Here is a 20,867-nt window from a genome sequence, read left to right as displayed (position 1 = left end):
TCATCTTGGTATCTGGAAATGCCATCTCTTCGTGGATGTGTACTGCCCTAGATGTCTCATCTTGCCAACTTTCAGCTTTTCAGCTAGTGGATAAATGGGTTTTTGTTGTTGGTTGGGTGGGGAGTCCACCAACTTTTTATTAGGTACTTCTATTACTTTTTCAATATGATACAAATGGGGATTTTGGTTAAATGTAGTCAAGTCAAGTTGGGGAGCATGCACAGGTACAGTGCGTTCCGCACCCACTACACGGCAAAACAACTCGGGATCCAGGTTTGCAACCCCCCAGGCAATCGCGCGGTCCAGTCCCACCCTCTGGAAATGACCCTCTATCTGCCGCAGCCAGGTGTTACCTGGGCGACCCCTTGGCCTGGTACAGCCACTTGAGTCCCCAACAATGAGGATCTTACGAGCCGGATCACCCTCGAGGAAATGCGCCACATGGCTGTAGTGCTGTAACAGATGCTCCCTGACAATGGAGGTAATGTCTCATTTGGGACTCCATGAGCAACCGCTCATTCGACTCAAAGTCAAACCAATGGTACCCAAAGATTTTCCGGAGTGACAAAGTACCAAAGTCCAGTCTTTGTTTTAGGTCACTGGATAGTGTCCATGTCTCGCAACCATCCTTCCTTTTGCATAGATATTGGGAGTGCCACACACCCCTTTCCAGCGACCTCATGACCCCTCATGCTCTCCCAATCCGTCTACTAACTTCATAGGAAGAGTCACAAGAGACATGAATGTCACTGCCAAGACAAGTAAACCTCTCAACAAGGTCAACCCTCTCTCCGCAAACAGACACATTGTTGATGGCTGTGCCCAAGAGGTCATTAAAGGCCTGGATCTTTGTTTTTATCCAGGACACTTGCAAGCCCCAGACATTCGGACTCCTCACTCAGTCCCTTGAGAGCCACGATCAGAGCCTCCATTGACTCCGCGAAGATCACAGCATCATCAGCAAAGTCAAAATCTGTGAATCTTTATTCACCAACAGATGTCCCACAGCCGCTGGACCCCACAACCTTGCCCAACACCTAGTCCAAACAAACATTGAACAGAGTAGGAGTAAGAACACACCCCTGACAAACTCCAGAATCAACTGGGAAAAATGCAGAGGTCCTGCCTCCATCCTGCACAGAATGCACAGTACCAGTGTACAGGCCAGCCATAATATCCAGCAACCTCGAGGGGATCCAGCGTCGAACGCTTTGTGAAAATTGACAAAGGCTGCAAAGAAACTGTCGATATTCACTTTTGCGCTCCAAGAGATCCCTTAATGCCTGGATGCGGTCGATGGTAGACTTCTTAGGCGTAAAACCAGACTGTTCTGGTCGCTGGTAGGTGAGCAAGTGATCACGGATCCTATTGAGGACAACCCTAGCAAGGACCTTACCCGGCACCAAGAGCAATGTTATCCCCCTGTAGTTGCTGCAATCCAGATGATCACCCTTTCCTGATAGGGACGACAAGTCCCGTTTTTCAGTCAGTTGGGATAATGCCAGTCTCCCAAATGGAAGCAAAGATAGCTTGCAATGCCAGGAGGATAGCCTTACCACCAGCCTGGAAAAATTCACCAGAGATCCATGCAGCCTTTTCCAGCCCCGATGCTGGTTCACCACCTGTAAATGCAGTAGGTATTAATTGTCAACATGTTTTTGTTTCCTTGTATTGTTGATGTTTTTAATGTAAAACTACTCCAAATAGATATTCGTTAATTAAGTTTAACACTATAAACACCTATTTAAGTTTATGTTGACATACTTTTTATATTGCGCTTTGCAGTGTTGTTTCCGTGTCTACACTGGTAGAGGGGCTTGGTGATGGAGGCTCACAAGCTGCACAGACAATTCTAGAAGAGCCTCTCCCTTCTACCAGCAGCGAGGAAGAGGATCCTCTTGCTGGTGAGTAGATTTTAAAATTATAAATGCCTATACAATGTATTGCTTTAATGCATATTGTATATTTCCTGTGTTAATACTAAAGTATTGTCTATTCCCTGACTAAACCCATTTTTTTGATTTTCATTACTTGGCTTTCCTCCTGACATTCTTATTGTGTAATTGTATTTTATGGTTGTACACATCTTCATTATTTTCATTCAAGCATCTTCTGAGCTAACCTACTGCATTTGCATGTTGCTAGTGCTACCACCTTCCCCAGCAGAATTAAGGGTAGAGGCAAGAACAAAACCATTCAAGGGTGCTGTTCCCATTCATTGCAGTGCAAAGTCACACATGTGCCAAGAGGACTAGTTTTGGGTAATCTGTTAAATTAACTTTGTTATATGGAAGGAAACCAATTTACATGTTGACAATTTAGGTGGATACAAGGGAACTGTGCGAGATCTACATAGATATTACCTGAGCCAAGATCTGAAGTTAGGCATATGGCTTACATAACCTTAGCACATCTGGAGTAGTTGTGGCGTGAGCCTGTGACCATCAGTGGCATAGTTTGTGTTTCCCATCATTTCAGTCAAGACTGGTCTGCAACTTTGCCCTGCCAAAATCAAACAGGTGTGCTTTTGTGTTAGTGCTTTTGTGTGTTTAAGAGCTGACAACCAGTGAGCAGGAGCACTCGGGTGGCCAGTTGCTATGTGCTACAACATGCTTGACCTGGCGGCTATGAACACATGTGTACTGTACAAGGCATGCACAGGTCCACTGAGAAAAATAGTGTTCTTTGCTCACCTTGCAAACTAACTTGGTTGTCGCTTCTTACCAGAAAAGGTGATAGAAAGAGAGGATGCAACATTGACAAGTTTCTGTTCCAAGACCACCACTTCCCCCCAAGAAAGCAAACTCGGTCAGTGTCAGGTGCCCCTTCAATGTAATAGGAACCACAGCACAGAGAAAAGGAGGGATTACTATATTCCAAATATCATCTGTTTTTTGTCATTGCGACTTTGACATCATGGACCATAAGGTGCATACTAATTGACCGTGAGCAGGAACACTCAATAAAACGGAATTAAAAAAAAAAAAAGTCGAGTGACAGTGAGATACGAAGAAGGCAGTTTCACCAGGGTTTGTGTGTCAGCTTTTATCCCTCCAGATGAGAGAATTTCTAGTTCCATTGTCTCAAAACACCACTCACATCAAATAAAAACTTAATCGCGTCAGATCTGGACTTTGGATGATTGTATCGTGATCATTACTGAGAGAATAAAAGTGAAAAAAAAAATGCAGCTAATATTAACACTACTCAAAACGGTAAATTTGTGCGGCACCCAGGATCAAACCTGCGGCCTTTTGATTAAAAGTGAGCCGTTCTTAACCACTGCACCACGGAAGCGGTCGTATTGCATTTATACCTTTTGTGAAAGTGTTTGATATTTGGACTTCAGCCTTCACACATTATACAGTTAATGTTGACATTTTGTCATTTATTACTAAAACATGAAAACATTTGTTTTAATTATGTGTTTACATAGATTGTTTGCAACGATGCGGGTTCTGCTCCACGCTCCCATCTTCCTTCTGGGAACCCTTGAACCCGACATTGTTGGTAATGTCACCGATTAGCTGTACAGTGCAAACAATGAAGCAGGGGGATGGTGCAATAAGTACAAAAGTGCTTTTATTAAAACAGCAAACAAATAAAATAGTGTTCAAATAGTGCAGTGCATCACTAAAAGTCGTTATTAAATAAATAATCCATTAAAACGTGTGAAAGGGTGGAGGTTAAAATTCAATAGAAAAAAAAAATCCTTTAAAAAAACGAGGTTAAAACAATGGCGTGAAGCAGTCTCTTTAAAACAAAGCCCGGTGCATTCCTTAACTGGTGACTGGAGACTCCCCTGTTTCTCCCATTCAGGCTATGCACCAGGGGAGTCACCCTAGATACAGCTGATCTTCTTTGCTCTACTCGACTGGTCTGGTGGCCACCCGATCCCTGGCTTCACTTAGCCTTCTCCAGACCAAGACTTGGCTTCCCCCAACGGCCAGGATGCTTACTCTGGGGAATCCACCCTCCAAGCCTCCCGACTCCCTTGGCCTTAGGCAGCCAGCCATTTTTCTCTAGTCACTTCCGCTCCTCCATAAAATGCTCAGTGGGGAGCGACCTATACCAACTGCCCTAGGTGTTGGCCAAACACCCCACTAGGGCTCACTGTCCAGCTGCCTGTGAGCCTGCGCTCGCGCTCTCTCTCTCTCTCTCTCTCTCTCTCTTTCTCCTCCTGCTTCCTCTTCTTCTAACCTTTGTCTTTTTTTTTTTTCTTTTTTCCCTCCCCCTCCTAGCCGCATTGTGCTCCTATTTATTACATGGACGTTAATCAGCTGCGGCAATCAGCAGCCCCCGGGAACAATTACTGATGCGGACGACTCCTCACCTGTGCACCCACATCACAAATTCCCCTGGGAACCGCTCGGCCATATAACCCTTCCTCTCTAAGCCGCGAGTGCGGCGATTTAAAAGATTTTGGTACACTGCACTTTATTTGGACCTTTGTTTTTGCTTGTTGTTGGTTTTAATAATAGCACTTGGCACTTTAGCACCATACCCTTGTTCCATTGTTATGCCTCACTGCCAAGTTCATCAGTGACTTTACCAACGGTGTCGGGTTCAGGGCTCACGGAAAGACGATGGGAGCGTGGAGCGAAACCTGCATCACATTTGGTGGCAGCGGTGGGGTGAGCTGTGGCAGTGGGGACAGAAGAGACAGAGCAGTAAGCAGGATTGGTGACAGATTTTTAAAGAACCCACGGACCCAAGCCAGAGGAGGACGTTTTAAAGGACTGAGCTTTTTAATGGACATTTATTTGTTTTGTTGTCTTTTAAAAGTTCTTATTCTTTTAATGTCCTGTTTTTGCAAGGGGGGCTTGGGTTGGTTTTAGTGAGGGGTTATTTTAGTGCTTTTATTTATTTATTGATTTCAGTGCAGTGGTAGTGTGGCCGAGCTGTGGACCTGGGTCCACCAGTTGCACAGGGTTGGCAGTGGCATGGAGCCTTCCCATGCAGCTGTGGCTTATGAGGGTGGAATGTGGTATAGCGAGTCCACAGTTCATGTCAAAGGTCACTTTTTAAAATTAATAATCGCCGCACTCACGGCTTAGCTAGGGGCGTGGTGGTGTGTGGCTGAAGTGGTTCCCGGGGTGATTTGTGATGCGGGCGGTCCTTGCTTAAGTGCACAGGTGAGGAGGAGTCCACATCCGTGATTTTTCCCGGGAGCTGCTAATTGCCACAGCTGATCCACATCCCCGTGATAAATAGAAGCACGAGGCCGCTAGCAGGGGAAGATGAGGAAAAAAGAAAAGACGGACAGACGGAGGTTAATGTGGCAGGAGAAGGCAGGAAGCAGTGAGAAGATAGCTTGTGCGAATGAGCGAGCACAGGCTTGCAGGCAGCTGGACAATAAGCTCTAGCAAGGTGTTTGGCCGACACCTAGGACAGCTGGTAGTGGTTGCTTCCGTTGAGCATTGTGAGGAGCGGGAGTGACCGGAAGAAGGATGGCTGGCCGCGTAAGGCCGAGAAGGCAGCGTCCTGGCTGTTGGGGGAAGCCAAGTCTCGGTCTGGAGAGAGCGGAACCGAAGCCAGGGATCAGGAAGCCTCCAGACCAGTCGAATAGAGAGGTCAGCTGCAGGTACGGCGACTCCTGTGTTGCGAATCTCGATGAGAGGCGCGGGAGCCCTCCAGTAAAAAAAAGGCCCCAGGTTTTGATTTTAAAGAGTCTGCTTCCAGCCATTATTTTAACCTTTTGTTTTTCTATTGGATTTTAATCTCTACGTTTCACCTCTGTTTGTTTTTACTGGATTATTTATTTAAAAGATTTTGATACACTGCAGTTTATTTGAACACTTTGTTTTTGCTTGTTATTGGTTTTAATAAAAGCACTTGGCACTTTTGCACCATCCCCTTGTTCCATTGTTATGCCTCACTGCCAAGCTTATCGGTGACATTACTGACGGTGTCAGGTTCAGGGCTCCCGGAAGGACGATGGGAGCATGGAGTGAACCTGCATTGACACATTGTTGTAGACACAGAACACACATGAAATGTGTGTATTCCAAATATTTTCCCTCTAAAACTCCAGCAGTTCTCCAAGATAACCAAGGCTTGAACTGGGAGATCTTCTTGCCATTTCTACGTTGGTGGGGGGCATGTTATAGCAGGCTGCTTCTGCTTATCGACACATTTACAGGACAGAAGACGCTGACGGAGCGATGTGAAGGGATTTAAGGTGGGCTGAGTTTGAGTTTGTTCGTAGGTTTTGGTAATTCTAGTGTTAAAAGTAGAAGAAATTATACAACCTTTGCTTAAGTATATCCAGATGAGAGATGTCTGTGTAATTTAAAGAGTTAATTCTTCTTAATCTAACATAAGGAATTCTTTAAAAGATGCACTATAACGAAGCAAGCTCGGTCCAGTTGCATTTTTGTTTCGTAGCTGGTGCTGAAATTGAGTGTCCTTAAAAAGTATAGCTGGTTTTGTTTGTGCTGTTTTGACCAGTACAATAGTGTTTTTTAACCATGTAAGGTCCTCTTGTGATGTGGGTTCCCAGGAATATGAAACTGGACACCCTCACCATGTAATCTAGGAGGAAGTAAGTCATCATGGTGTTCCTTGAAATCATTAGAAAGTTATTTTGTAATCCTTAGTAGAAGGATGTTTTCTGGACACTGTACTGCCCATTTGCAGACTTTACCCACAGCCAGTGTATCATCTGTAAATTTTAATAATTGTGTTTATGGCATGTATGCATTCAAGGAATAAAGGTGCAGATTTGGTAGACAGCATTGTGAGACACAAATACCACATGTCAGGCTGGAAGAGAGTTGGGGACCAAATCTGACTGCTTATGAGTAGGTCATCTGAAATTCCTTTATCAACATGCACACTTACTGGTTGATACCCAGGTCAAGCAAATTTATGATCAGCCAGCAGGGGGGATATTATGTATTAAGCACTGGGTTGTCACCAATACAGAGCATTTTTACATAAGTCCTCTTCAGCTCGAGATGGGTCAAAGCAGTATGGAGGGTGTTGATATAATCCATGTACACATTTGCTTTGTAAGTATATTGGTGTCAGGGGCTTTTGATGTGCCTTTCAAAGCACTTCATAGTTGTGGTGTGAGTGCCACTTCTCTGTATAGACAGTGGATGAGTCACTGTTTTGGCATCTGGATGGCTTATGGCTGTCTCTGACACCTGGTTTTGGGAGTGGTGGGGATGACTATGGACTAGGATGGGTTGAAAATATCTGCAAAGTATATGGTTATGGATCTCATTAAAGTCCTACTCTCCGTGTCTAGGATTGCTTATTTGAAATCTGCCCTTAAGTTTCCATCCGTTACACCTGTATTCTTGTTGAAGAAGCAGTAATATACTGCATAATAAAAGAAAAGCAAGCAATATATAACATGTAGAAATCGTAAATGAAAGAATATTTCATGAGCAGGTTATAGGAACATAAGGCTTCTTGAATGCACAGATCATTGTAATATACTAAATGTTAATTTAACTTTATGGCTGTCTACATCCATACAGATAGTTTAGATTCTTCCAACAAAGATATCTTAATTATAGGTTGGTTCACACCAGTGACAGAGTTAAGAGCTAATAATTTTAGGGTAAAAAAACATTTGCAGTGCTTGTGGCACTTCAGGTTTTACAATGGCTCTTTTGGGTAATAAACAATATATTGGCAGGGTGTTTGAGGACTTAGTGTTTTCTCAACACATCTATTTTAATTAAAGCATTTCTTTTAATTAATATTCTGTAATCAAGAAAGTGATAGGTTCAGTGATAAAATGCCCCTCTTTAACAAGTGTTGCGCCTTGCATTCTGCCACAGTGGAGTAGTTATCCTGTGATGCACCTACCTGGTTTGTTCTCTACTGAAGACAGTGAGTTTGAGGAAACAAATTGATCCTCCTCCATCTTTCTCAATAAGCGAAAACACAGATTATCTATGTTTTTAATAAAGATAGGTGGTGCTTATAGGATGGGTGGTGCTTATTTGACTATAAGACATCTTCGCTCTCAGAAAAGGTGAGCATGCAATACTTTTGAATCTTGAAATTTTGCGGTAAAGTTAAGACTCCCAGGGTCACATTGTTGTCAGTTTATCATGCCCTGCAATATCTACTTTTGTAATTCATCATTTGCTACTGACAATAGCAACAAACAGCAGTCTTATTCCTAATTTTGTGTTATAAGCTAAAACTTTCTGAGCTGTCACTTTCTTCTTTGGTATCAAACGAAGACTTCATAATAGATTATGGCAAGGAAAATTAAAGGAAACCTTGTCATGAAGTAGTACTTGTCTTGGATATTGAATAGTAAGATGAACCCTAATAACTTCAGAGTAGTTCATTTGTTAGGGTTAAGGGCAATTTTGGAAATGTGAAATGAGGAAATTAAATGTGGAATTGCTATTTCTGGGTGTTGGAAATGTGTTAAAATTCCAAATGTCCCATTCCTGTAATTTTTTTTTTAACTAAAAGCTGAAAATAATTTTCAATTCAAAACAAAGTTGTCACCTATTTGTTTTGCAGAAAATCGGACCAAAATAAATGCAAAATTAATCTTTTTGATTTATTTAACTGGAAAACACTGTTCTTTTTTTAGTTGGGTTCTGGTTACATGAGCTAGATTTCACTTCCTGCATTTCCAGGTATTAACCTTCCTGAGGGAGTAGACCCTTCTTTCTTGGCAGCTCTGCCAGAAGATATCCGTAGGGAAGTATTGCAGAATCAGCTTGGTATTCGACCACCTGCTCGCCCAGTTCCTACAGCAACTGTTCCTACTCCAACACCTGCTCTGGTAGGGAGTGCTGGAGTTACAGAAGTCAGTCCTGAGTTTCTGGCTGCACTGCCACCTGCCATTCAGGAAGAGGTTTGTCTTGTCTTATTCAGTTCTTTTCTAAAATTGAAATGCAGAATATGTATGAAAGAAGTGGCAACAAAGAACTAAGCTTTGTTGTCTTGACCTAGATGTTCTCTCTTCATCAACTTTTATTTACATGCTGCATGCAAATTCAATCCTTTTTTTTTTTGTTTTTTTTTTTTGGGGGGGCACTCATTCTGATAGGTACTGGCACAGCAGCGTGCCGAGCAACAACGTCGTGAGCTCTCACAGGCAGCCACTGGTGACACACCTATGGACCCTGTCACTTTTATTCAGACTCTACCTTCAGACTTGCGACGCAGTGTGCTGGAAGACATGGAAGACAGTGTGTTGGCTGTCATGCCTCCAGATATTGCTGCTGAAGCACAGGCACTCCGGAGAGAGCAAGAAGCTCGTCAGAGACAGCTTATGCATGAGAGACTTTTTGGCCACAGTGGTTCTTCTGCACTTTCTGCTATCCTTCGCAGCCCAGCATTCACCAGCCGTCTGAGTGGTAATCGGGGAGTTCAGTACACTCGTTTAGCTGTTCAAAGAGGGCCTTTTCATATGGGAGGCAGTGGCAGTCATAACAGGTGAGAAGGACATGCAGATTTTTTTTCTCCTGAAACTACAGGTATTCGAGATTTATAATTGAGTTTTTTTTCCCCCCATGTATAATGTCAAATTGTGAGGAAATCCATACTTCTAAATTATTTTAAGTTAATCAGCAAATTAATTGATGGTTTAAGTATACATTTCTTTGCTTTGACTAAATGATACGGTTTAAGTATACATTTCTTTGCTTTGACTAAATTATCTTCTGTCTCCAGATTGCATTTTTACTAGTTTCCACTTTACAACTGGACATTGTAATTTTCCAAAAATAACCTACCAAGAAAAAATACACTGGAGATAGGAAGTGTCAAAAGGAACAAGCAGAAATCCGAGAACCAAGAAAAGCCATTGAAACTGGGTTGTCAGACATATCACAAAGCAAAATCTGTTTAAAAACAATTATACCATATCACTGAAATCTTCATGGAGGGGTTTTTGCTTCATCTACAGAAATGATAGTGAAATTAAGGAAAGAGGATCCTAATGCTTGGAGGTTAATTAGATAGTAGATGGAATGATGACATAAAATGCCATGTGATCTGTGTCACAAGAATTGCAGCAACCATAATAATTGTAAACAGTAAGGCCTCATTTCTGTAGAAACATCCTCACAATGGCTGCAAACATTCAACAAAAACAATATCATAGACAAAGTAACAATAAATCTTTAAAAAAAAAAACCTGAAAAATACATTAGAAAGTTTCAAAAGTGGAGTATCCAGGTAAGAAGAGCCATGGCAAAGAATGCCACTAAGAAGTTTATGGTGTAACTGTTTATTTTTTTCACTTTGATATTGTAGAGTGCTTTGTGTTCATAAGTGGCAAAACAATCTCAGTTAAATAATGCTGAAACACAATAAAATGTGAAAAAGTCCAAGGCTGACAAATACTTTTAATGGACTTTTATTTTACAATACATACATAGTAGTGTCATAATACCAAAATTTCAATATGATACCAGGTTTTGAAATTCAATACCGGTTTTGATACTTAACACAGTATAATGTAGCTCAGGAATATTTTTATTACAAAATAAAATCCTCATAACCTTTTGTAGCTTTTGCTCAGTCAGATAATATATGCAATAAATACAAAAACCTACACTAAATATGCATGTAAATTTTTTTGTCATCTTCTAGAACTGAGCAGATAGCTTGCCTGTTCTAAAAATTTCTCCACCATTTCATATGCTCAATACCAGGGTGTTGGCTTGTCATGAATTAGTTTGTGTTCGGGTATGTATGTCCTTTTGTTTCATTTTTAAAGACCTGCTGAAAGCAGACAGTTTTTCTTAGTCTTGAGAGGGCTGTAGACACAGAAGTTATGTCTAGGCCTTTGTGAACTGCCAGGTCTAAATTGTGCCCAAAAAAGGGGATCAATATAAGATCCATCTTGAAATGCTTTTTTGTTTGATGAGGCATTATCAGTTGTGATCCCCGCTGTTTTTGTCGGGTCAAGTTGCCATTCATCCTGAATAACCTCCTGCAAGGCTTCTGTTAAGCTTTCTCCTGTGTGCTCAAGAGTTGAGCTCAACACAGTCCAAAGACCAGCTTTGTGTGTCTCAGGATTGTGTAATAAACTAGAGAATTAAAGCATACCTGCTGGTCCACAGACGACGTGGTTGAAAACTAAGGCTATTAATCACTTTTTATTTACTCATGAAGTCCATGGATTTCAGTATATATGAAATAATTTCTTGAAAGAAGACATCTGTAATTTATTTGCTGAAATCAGGGTTTTTCAACAATACACATACTTGATCCCTGGTTTTTGTTTGGTTTTTTTTTGTCATACTTTTTATGTTATGCAAATACAGTTGGAAGGGTAGGCTGTGATTGTGAAGAACTTCTGTTCTTTCTAATAGGACAAACCATTTAGTTATATTTGCAACATGTTTATTTAAAGAAAATTAATGTTACCTGTACCTTAAAAAAAAAGAAAAGTCATGTCAGTGAAAACAAAGAATATTAAATAACATTTTGTAATTGCATTCAAAAACATTAAATATTTAAAACTCTTTTAAAATATTAGATATCACACAGCATTGTATTTTAAACAAAATTATTTTTTACTTGTGTACTTCCAAAACACCGTTCATCTATAATGCCATATTCATACAATTAAAAACAGAACAGTAAATACTACTAATAATGCATTCCCTTTCCCTTGAATGTACAACTGGTGGATAAACCTGAAAACAAATTATTGAGTGAACAAAATACAAACCCACATCTGAAGCAGAGTTTACTTCAGTTTGCTTGCTGCTGCTGTTTGATACATATGTAGTGTTAATTGCAAGGTTAGGATTTACGATTCCCTGTCCTTTACTTTTCATTTTCACTTTCCATCATTTTTCATTTTGTAAGTTTATTTAGTATTTAGTTAATTTCTTACTAGTTCAAATTTTTACTTCCCCACTTTCCCTAAGTTAACTGTTGTTGACATACATTAGGCTTGTTTCATTTTATGTTTTGTTTTTGATCTAAACTCTCCAACATGGTGCAACATTACAGATCAGAGCATTACATTCAACTCTTATTAAAAATACCCTTTTTACAGGATGTAATATCTACACCCATAATTGCCATTTTCCAACTAATTACCTGCTTGACTTCAAAAGAATGTATTTTCCTATAAAACAGTATTTTTCAATGACCAACAAAAGCCAAGTCACTAGGAAAAGCAGGAGTTGATCCACTTAAGGGCAGTTCTGCATAGCATGTTTAAAAGTAAAGGAACTTCAGTGAATTATTAGTCCTTGGTTAAAATATACAAATATTGTATATAGGAAAGTCCTCAGTTATATAGTAATTCAAATGCACCTGAATAACTGATGGCACTATAACGGAGGCCCATTGTTATAGAAAATTTCCTGGCAAAAGTCGAGTAACACAGCTAGTGCCTAAAATTAAATATGAAATAGTGTCTCTTTAATATCAACTACAGATGTTACAGCAATTAAAAATTATGTAGTACACAAGGTCTTTAAAGTACATTATTGCAGTAGAACAAAGTTGTCAGCTATATTTTTAATTTACTTGTATGTCTTCATTTTCTTAAGTTAAATGTTTAAGTACAATTTTGTCATTGTTTTATGTATGTAAAAGCTACATTTCATTTACTACTCATAGCATTGATTGTAATTGCATGTCTTGAGTGTACATTCTTGTTGGTTTTCATAGATTAAGTTCAAATATGTTTTGTTCTTAGACCCTCAAGTTCTAATGTGGACTCACTGCTGCGTTTACGTGGTCGTCTTCTCTTGGACCATGAGGCTCTGTCTTGTCTCCTTGTACTACTCTTCGTGGATGAGCCTAAACTGAACACTAGTCGCTTACACAGAGTACTGCGAAATTTGTGTTACCACATGCAAACGCGAAACTGGGTAATAAGAAGCCTGCTGTCAATTTTACAGAGGAGCAGTGAAAGTGAGCTCTGTATAGAGAGCCCCAGGCTTGCCAGTGTTGGTGGAGATGAAAGGGGAAGCAAACGTCCTACATCTGTCCCAGGTTCTGGTGTTGGGAAAGGTATACCTGTAATGTCCGCCTCATCCTCTTTGGAATTGCTTCATAAGATGGAATCAAGAAGTTCAAGCCAACTGTCCTGGCTGTCTGTATCAATGGATGCTGCTCTAGGCTGTAGGACAAATATCTTCCAAATTCAGCGCTCTGCGGGTCGGAAGCATACAGAAAGGCATGCTGGTTGTGGCTCTACTGTCCATATCCACCCCCAAGCTGCTCCTGTGGTTTGCAGGCATGTGCTGGACACACTTATTCAGCTTGCTAAGGTGGGTTTTGCTTTGCAAATTATATATATTCTTTTTTCTAAATTTGAAATTTATATAAAACTATTAGAAGTTAAAAGTAAATACCATCTGAAGCTGTAGCTTGTAGTAATTAGTAATCAACTGGCAACATGAAGGGAAGTTAAAACAAATTTTTGTTGTGTAAACACTATTTTTGAAGACCTCTTGAAAAATGTTAAACCTCAAAAATGAGATTTTGCCTGGTAAACTTTTTGCAGATTAGAAGACTAAGGTTGGTATGCCAATGTAATTTGACTTCAGAATTGATTGTGTACAAAGCTCAATGTCCATTCTTTGGTTACTCTCCATTTTTCTTGATTCTAATATGAGGATACAACTTAATGTTGGTTTTTTTTTAATGAGTAGGTATATACAGGAAATATTGTGAAAGAATAAACATGTCAATAAGAACACCTGGAGCTGAAGTTTGTTGTTTCTCAAGTTGTACACTGAAATTGAAATGCCTAGTAACTTTGTTCATTTGTACATATTATAGCTATTAACAGAACTGTCATAATTATTTATTTTCAGGGTAATTACAACAGAATATCTGTATACTTGACTGTCAGTGTATGGTTACTCCTGTTTTGCAGACGAATACAGGCATATGTGTTCTTGTACGTGTAACTCATGTACCCATAGATTAATGTTCTAGAGTTTTTGAGGTACACCCAGGTACATTTTGACAGTGCTGATGTCAAAACTTTTATTCACATTTTTCTTTATTATCTTTGTAATGTTTACAGCTTTGAACGCTTGCTTTACATAAGTATAGGGGAAAATGCAGATCCCTGCACGGCAATGCATTCATTGTCTTGCTTTAAGTAGTGAAAGACCTTTATATAAATCCTTGTACAAAGCTATTATTAGTTTGCAGGCTACTACTGTTACACACCTCATTTGAAGTGTTACGTGCATCTTCACTTTAAGGCAATTTTTATTCTTTATGCACCCTTTTATTTACTACTTAATATCTATAAATTCTTCAAGTAATAGCCAATAACATTCTTATTGCATTTTCAGGTATTTCCTAGCCATTTTACACAGCAGCGTCCAAAGGACCCCCATTCGTCAGAAAATGATGGCAAAGAAAGATTGTATGCTGTAGGTAGTGGAGGAGGAAAGCCCCTCACTGGTATAGGAGTGACGCCTCCTTGTCAAGCAACACACCCACCAACTGCTTTCAGCAATCCTCAGATGCAGGGCCTGGGCATCTCCACAGACTTTTGGGACCTCCTTGTCAAGTTAGACAATATGAATGTGAGCCGCAAAGGGAAAGCCTCAGTGAAATCTTTGCCTGTAGGTGGAACTGGGGAATCTGAAGGAACACAATGTAGCCTAGAAGCTTCCCCCCTAGGCCAGTTAATGAACATGCTCTCCCACCCAGTCATTCGCCGGAGTTCTCTACTCACTGAGAAGCTGCTTCGATTGCTCTCTCTTATTTCAATAGCACTCCCTGATAACAAAGCAACTGAGGTGCCTGTAAGTCATGCAGGAACAGGCACTCCAGCTGTCACTCAACCTGTGCCTGCAGGCTCCACCACTACTGGAACAACAGGCATTACCTCGGTCAGCACCACTGTTGCAACTGCAGTCACTACGACAATCTCTGCCAGTACGACGGCACTGTCCGGTAAGAGAATGTGCTACAGAAAGCATAACACTTTCTAATTTTCTTTTTGTGTGTAATTAATTTCCAAATTTAAAAGATGATTGTGTTTTAAATCTTATGATATAGATTATAATAGAAAAAATAAGGAAAGCTTTATAAAGTGCACAATTCTTTAATGGCCTGTTTTTATTTTAAAAGAAAGTATCTTCTTACTTGAATGATATGTGTGATAGTTGACATTTTTATTCAGTGATAGCTAAGTATGTTGTCACCCACCATAAGATTTAAAAAAAAAAAAAAATCTCATTTGCCATTTATTTTCTTTTTTTTTTTGTTTTGATTCACATCAAAGTTGGAAAGGACAAGAGACTGCATGTAACTAGCCATTTCACTTTAATGTTCATTATTGATACCCAGTAGAATATCCACTAAATATACTTTCAAATCCAATGAATAGGTAAAGTAGACATATTGAGCAAAATTTAGATATGCTACTTTGCTAACAGATGTTTTTATGGCTGAGAGGGTTGTATGTATGCTTTTTTTGTGCTAATTCCGGATTACTTAGTATTGTTAAAACAGTTCAAATGGTGTTTCTGGTTGTCTATCTGTACCATATGTTCAGATGCTAGATAACTTCACAGCAACATTTCAATCAAGATTGTTCCTTTACAAAATTCCTCATTATGTCATTAGCATTTTAATTCATAATTTTTATGAAATCTTTCTAAAGTGTGTCATTTTAAGGCAAGTCTAGTGTGTGTCCTCATGTGTTTCACGATACTTTTTTGCTTGATTATATTCTACTTAAGGTGCTTGCCTCAGACAATGTCTATAGCAAAACAAAAAAAATTGATAGTGTGTTGCTACAGAGCCTCTTCATTGACATCAGTGAGGGAAAGTACTTAATAGTAGTGTGAAAAAATTTTGATGAGAAGAGAAAAAATGTTAGAAAATATTTTTGATGAGTGGAATTTTTTTTTTTTTTCTTCATGGGAGAAAAAATACAGGTTTGACGAGGAATTTTTTTTATTGTTAAATTGGTGAGAGGGGAAGATCCATATGGCACATTTTTGCATTCTTTTTTCAAAAACAGTTGTGGTTTAGTGTTAGCTTAATATCTGGAAACAAAAGAAGATACACGAGCAATCCAAATAAGCGAACCAAAATACACATATGAAAACGCTCTCTGCATCTACTGTGAGAATACTCTGTTAGTAACACTGACACCTCCTTCATGGCCATTCTGAGTACAGTAATCCCTCCTCGGTCGAGGTGAAGTAAAAACCATACGTTTACTGTATATTATTTTTAAATTGTCACGCTTGGGTCACAGATTTGCACAGAAACGCAGGAGGTTGTAGAGACAGGGACTTTAAAACACTGCAAACAAACATTTGTCTCTTTTTCAAAAGTTTAAACTGTGCTCCATGACAAGATAGAGATGACAGCTCCATCTCATATTTAAAAGAATGCAAACATGTGCACTCCTTTGAAGAGGAACATGTCAGAAGCGGAGAATGTCGGAGAGAGAGAGACGGAGAGAAAAGCAAACAATCAAAAATCAATAGGTGCTTTTAAGTATGTGAACCACCGCCCCGGCAAAGCAGCCACATGGAAGGGAGCAATGTGAAGGCAGTATTTCAGCATTTTTTAGAGGAGCGTCTGTATCCTCTAGGCCAGTGTGCGAACAGCCCCTCTGCTCACACCCCCTCTGTCAGGAGCAGAGAATGTCAGAGAGAGTGAGAGAAACAGAGAAAAGCAAACAATCAAAAATCAATACGTGCTGTTAGAGCTTTTAAGTATGCAAAGCACCGCACAGGAAGCATATCATATATCATTGAGGAGTTTTATTTAATACGTAATACTTGCTCTGATTGGGTAGCTTCTCAGCCATCCGTCAATAGCGTCCCGTGTATGAAATCAACTGGGCAAACAAACTGAGGAAGCATGTGCCATAAATTAAAAGACCCATTGTCCTCAGAAATCCATGAACCAGCGAAAAATCCATCATATATATTTAGATATGCTTACATATAAAATCTGCGATGGAGTGAAGCCGCGAAAGTTGAAGCGCGATACAGCGAGGGATCACTGTGTATACCTTTGATATTTTTTTTTCTCATCCAAATAAGTTTTTTCACAGTCCCCAACCCTTGTCACTTAAGGAGCTATGTAGCATTGCTGCACCAAACATATATAATATTTAATTGCTTAAAAGGTTTTATTGAAATTATGTAGCAATCAAAAGAACTTTTATTTGTCCCCGTGCATTCTAATATTTTTAATTAGACACTCTAGATTCGGTGATCCAGATGGTTTTGTCACCTGTCACAAGAATCACAACAGAATAGATCTGTAAGTAGTTCAAGTTGGAACGTGACATCAGAGTCTCTGTTTACAATCAACATGTGACAGCAGCCCGCTTTGCAGGTCCTACAGGATCAATGTGTGTGGTTCGATCATCAAACTAAAATGCTGACATAGATGTATTCATGGAGCTTTTCTTCATCTATTTTTCGCACATGCAATACAAGTGTCACATACTCCCCATTGTAATGATGCGATACATTTTAAATGTCTTCTGTGTCTCTTTTTTTGCACCTTTGCAGCAGCATCAGAATATATAGAAACGTATTTGAGACATAGACCTCTTTTCTTCACTATTTTGTGATTAAAGTGGAAATTATGACTTAAATGTGGTAGTTTATTTTGCCATTAAAGTAATACCTCATAAACATCATCTTAAAACCGGCCTAGTTGTTAATCACTTACTTCTTGGGTTCCTCCTGCGCTGATGGCAGTGGCAGGCAGCAATTGCCACACAGAACACATTGAATTTATGATACTCCAGCTGTCTGCACATTTAGAATCCTTGAATTTATACTTGATTTCACTTTCATGATTAAATGTTACAACATGCATGTTTTACAGATAAATCGTTAACTTCATTTAAATAATACTGTTAATTCTACATGTGGGGGCAGCACGGTGGCGGAGCTGTAGCAATGCAGCCTCGCAGTAGGGAGCCGCGTCCCTGGTGTTTCCTGCATGGAGTTAGCATGTTTTTCTGATGGATTTCCTTTTCTTTCAAGGATATGCAGGTTTAGGGATTTGGTGATGCTAAAATTACGTTAGTGTATGTGTTAGCTTGTATTCACCTTGTGATGAGCTGATGCCCCATTCAGGGGTTGTTTCTGCTTAACGCCCGATGCTTTCTGGAATGGGCATGCCACTGTATTGATAGATGTAATTATAAAACATCCATTTGGACAATTCATAACACAGCGAAGAGGAATGTTGTTTTCTCACCATAATATCATCTTGCACTGCCACCTGGTGAAATCCTCCAGATTTACATAAGGTATGCGCGCAAGTATAAACACTACACCGCTTATGTAGAAATAACATCTGCAGGCACACACGTTATGTAAAGTATAAACCCGGTCTTCTATTCAGTCACTTGTCTGGATTTTTGATTCCCCACCCTCATTTCCCAACCATGATTAAAAAGTCATTGCTTGATCTTCAAAGTAAAGTTTAATTGGTCTCAGTCCAGAAACAGTCCTGTTTTTGAATCCAGTCACAAAAGTGTAGAAACATTAAACAGGCAACAAAAATATGTTCACAAAGATATGTCCAGTTTACATAGTCTTTCTGTGTGCGTATGCCCACATCTTCCTACACTGTTGTGCCTGGAGCAGGACATGTGTTGTCATCTAAAAACATATTCAATATTTTTGAAAATGTGTGGGTGTGCCTTTGTCTACTCTGCAGTGTACCAGTGCTGCTGCCTTAACTGTGGACACATTTCTGTTGAGTCATTGTTTTTGTGCTTTTATTTTTCACCTTTTTTGTGCCGCCTTCTTTTGAACTTTTGAATTTTTCTTGTTTGCATGTCTGTGCTTTTTCATAAAGAAAAAGAGAACCTTTCCATAATCCATATTGTTTCGCTTGTGTCCGTCTGTGCTCGATATAAATAAAGGTTGCCGCAACTGCTATACCCCTCCACAACAATAGTGAGGAATCAGTGTTCATCCCAGAGTTTTGGTCTTAGGCTTATCTTCAAGTCTTCAGTTCTTCAATGTGACCAATTATCTACTGTGGTATTTGACTGTTTATTTAGTGCATACTTTGTTACTGACCGATACTCCATTATGACACTATCATTTTACATCTCCTCTTTTCGTCACTTCAACGTAAACCTCCCAATAAAATGAAAAGGCTGCATACAGCCTAGCTGCGGCCAACAGAAACGGTCTTGTTGGCCTACATACTGACACCGACGCACAGTGGCAGAAACATCAACATCACACCAGACCAATTGGCACAGGCAAAATGCCTTAAAACAACAAAGACAACGTATGACAAACCACAGAGCAACATTATCTCAAAATCAGTGACAGCAAGTCTTGCACCTAGACAGTGAATGAAAAACTGATTACACACACAACCTTTCTGAAGAGCAGCTGCAAACTGCCAGGCAACGAGAATCATTATGGTGGGAAAAACTACACGGATTCCAATTCCCTGTTCGTTTGACTATCACCAAGTTACAATGACAAATGTTTAATAATTTAGGAGTTTATTTACTAAGTCCTGTTTTTACCCATGGCCAATTGTACACTATATTTTCCAGAGTTTCTTCAAAACCCGGATAAAACATACAGGTTATTGCAGGTTACATACAGTGGAATAGGTTTGCTGACAATAACATTTATGCAACAAATTACGTTTTCGGACAATTATTATAGACTCCTGTATACTACATTACCTGTTGGCCACACTTCACACATACTGACTTACAAGTGCAGTGCTTTTCCCTTCTCCAGTATGTTCTGTTAACCTGTTCATGTTAAACTTTGTAAATATTCATGCTGTTGTGACTTAGTCACATGATTAATATGGGATGTTATTCTATTCTAGTATGGAGTTCTGTCACAAGTCACTACTTATTCAAATCTTCTTTCTTACTGAAACATGTGATGTTCTTCTCTCCATCCTCATCATTTCATTAACGCTTTTATTTTTGCAAAATTTTTGCAAGCGCGATTTGCTAGTCTTTATATAATCCCTAATAAAGTCTATGGTTTCTATTTTTTCCTTTTAAGTGTATGTACAGTGTATGGTAGGAAATCTTGATGACTGTGCCATTTTTACATTTTTAAATTTTCATTTCAGGTTCTTGGTAATTTGAGTTCTTATGAATTTCACTTAGTAAAAGAAATTTCTTGGTTTGTTATTTTAGAACTGACGATTTTGCTACTTTCTGCTGTCAGGGAGTACTTTTAATATAAGTATATTGAGTTCAAGGTCAATGAACCAAGCAGTGATTGAGTCCTGTACAACAAAATGTAATTTAGCATCTAACCAGAAAGTGCAAACAGTAGAGTAAGGTGTAATGCAGTGGGTGCAAATAGTACATTAAAGTGCAATATACAGTAAGGTGTAATGAGAGCATACAAATAAGAACATATATCAACAGTATATGAAATTTGAATTTACATGGAGTAGTACATATAAGGAAGAGTATATAGATATGAATACTGATCAGTAGTACAGATACATGGTATGAATAAATATAGATAAAATGAAATACAGGGTGTGACAGTTTAATTCCCGGAATGCACCTTTAAAAAAATATATATGTGGAACTGTACACTAATGGGTACTGTCGGCTTCAAAGTACTACACTTTATTCATCATTACACTGACTTAAACAGCATTCCCATATCTGGTAACAGGCCTGGAACTCATTTTCCAGAATACTGTTGAATAGCAGTCTTACATTCTCTTGGATATCAGTCATAATTAGAAAATCTTCGTCCTTTCAGTTCAGCTTTTTTTTTTTTAAATTTTGGAAATAGCCATAAATCACAGGGAGCCAAGTCAGGTGAATAAACAGGATGATCTATTTAGGTAAGTGCTTTTTTGGCCTTAAAGTCTCTCTCAGTGAACACAGTGTGACTTAGTGCATTATCATGATGAATGATCCACTTGTCAAG

At 39.3% G+C, this 20,867-nt stretch overlaps 1 protein-coding gene across 6 annotated transcripts in view; it reads left to right on the top strand.

The window, feature by feature from the left end:
- huwe1 (HECT, UBA and WWE domain containing E3 ubiquitin protein ligase 1) overlaps positions 1-20,867 on the top strand; it is a 362,527-nt gene that overhangs the window by 313,259 nt on the left and 28,401 nt on the right. For all 6 annotated transcript variants that reach the window (XM_039775720.1, XM_039775721.1, XM_039775718.1 and 3 more), the window contains 5 exons: positions 1,786-1,904; positions 8,619-8,839; positions 9,035-9,423; positions 12,656-13,232; positions 14,274-14,883. In XM_039775720.1, the coding sequence (XP_039631654.1) occupies positions 1,786-1,904; positions 8,619-8,839; positions 9,035-9,423; positions 12,656-13,232; positions 14,274-14,883 (1,916 nt within the window). The remainder of the gene's footprint in view (positions 1-1,785; positions 1,905-8,618; positions 8,840-9,034; positions 9,424-12,655; positions 13,233-14,273; positions 14,884-20,867) is intronic.

The sequence above is a fragment of the Polypterus senegalus genome, chromosome 13 (assembly GCF_016835505.1).
Source record: "Polypterus senegalus isolate Bchr_013 chromosome 13, ASM1683550v1, whole genome shotgun sequence".
In the NCBI taxonomy this organism is placed as follows: domain Eukaryota; kingdom Metazoa; phylum Chordata; class Cladistia; order Polypteriformes; family Polypteridae; genus Polypterus; species Polypterus senegalus.
The sequence above is the reverse complement of the archived record's forward strand: the minus strand, read 5'-3'. Positions and strand labels throughout refer to the sequence as shown.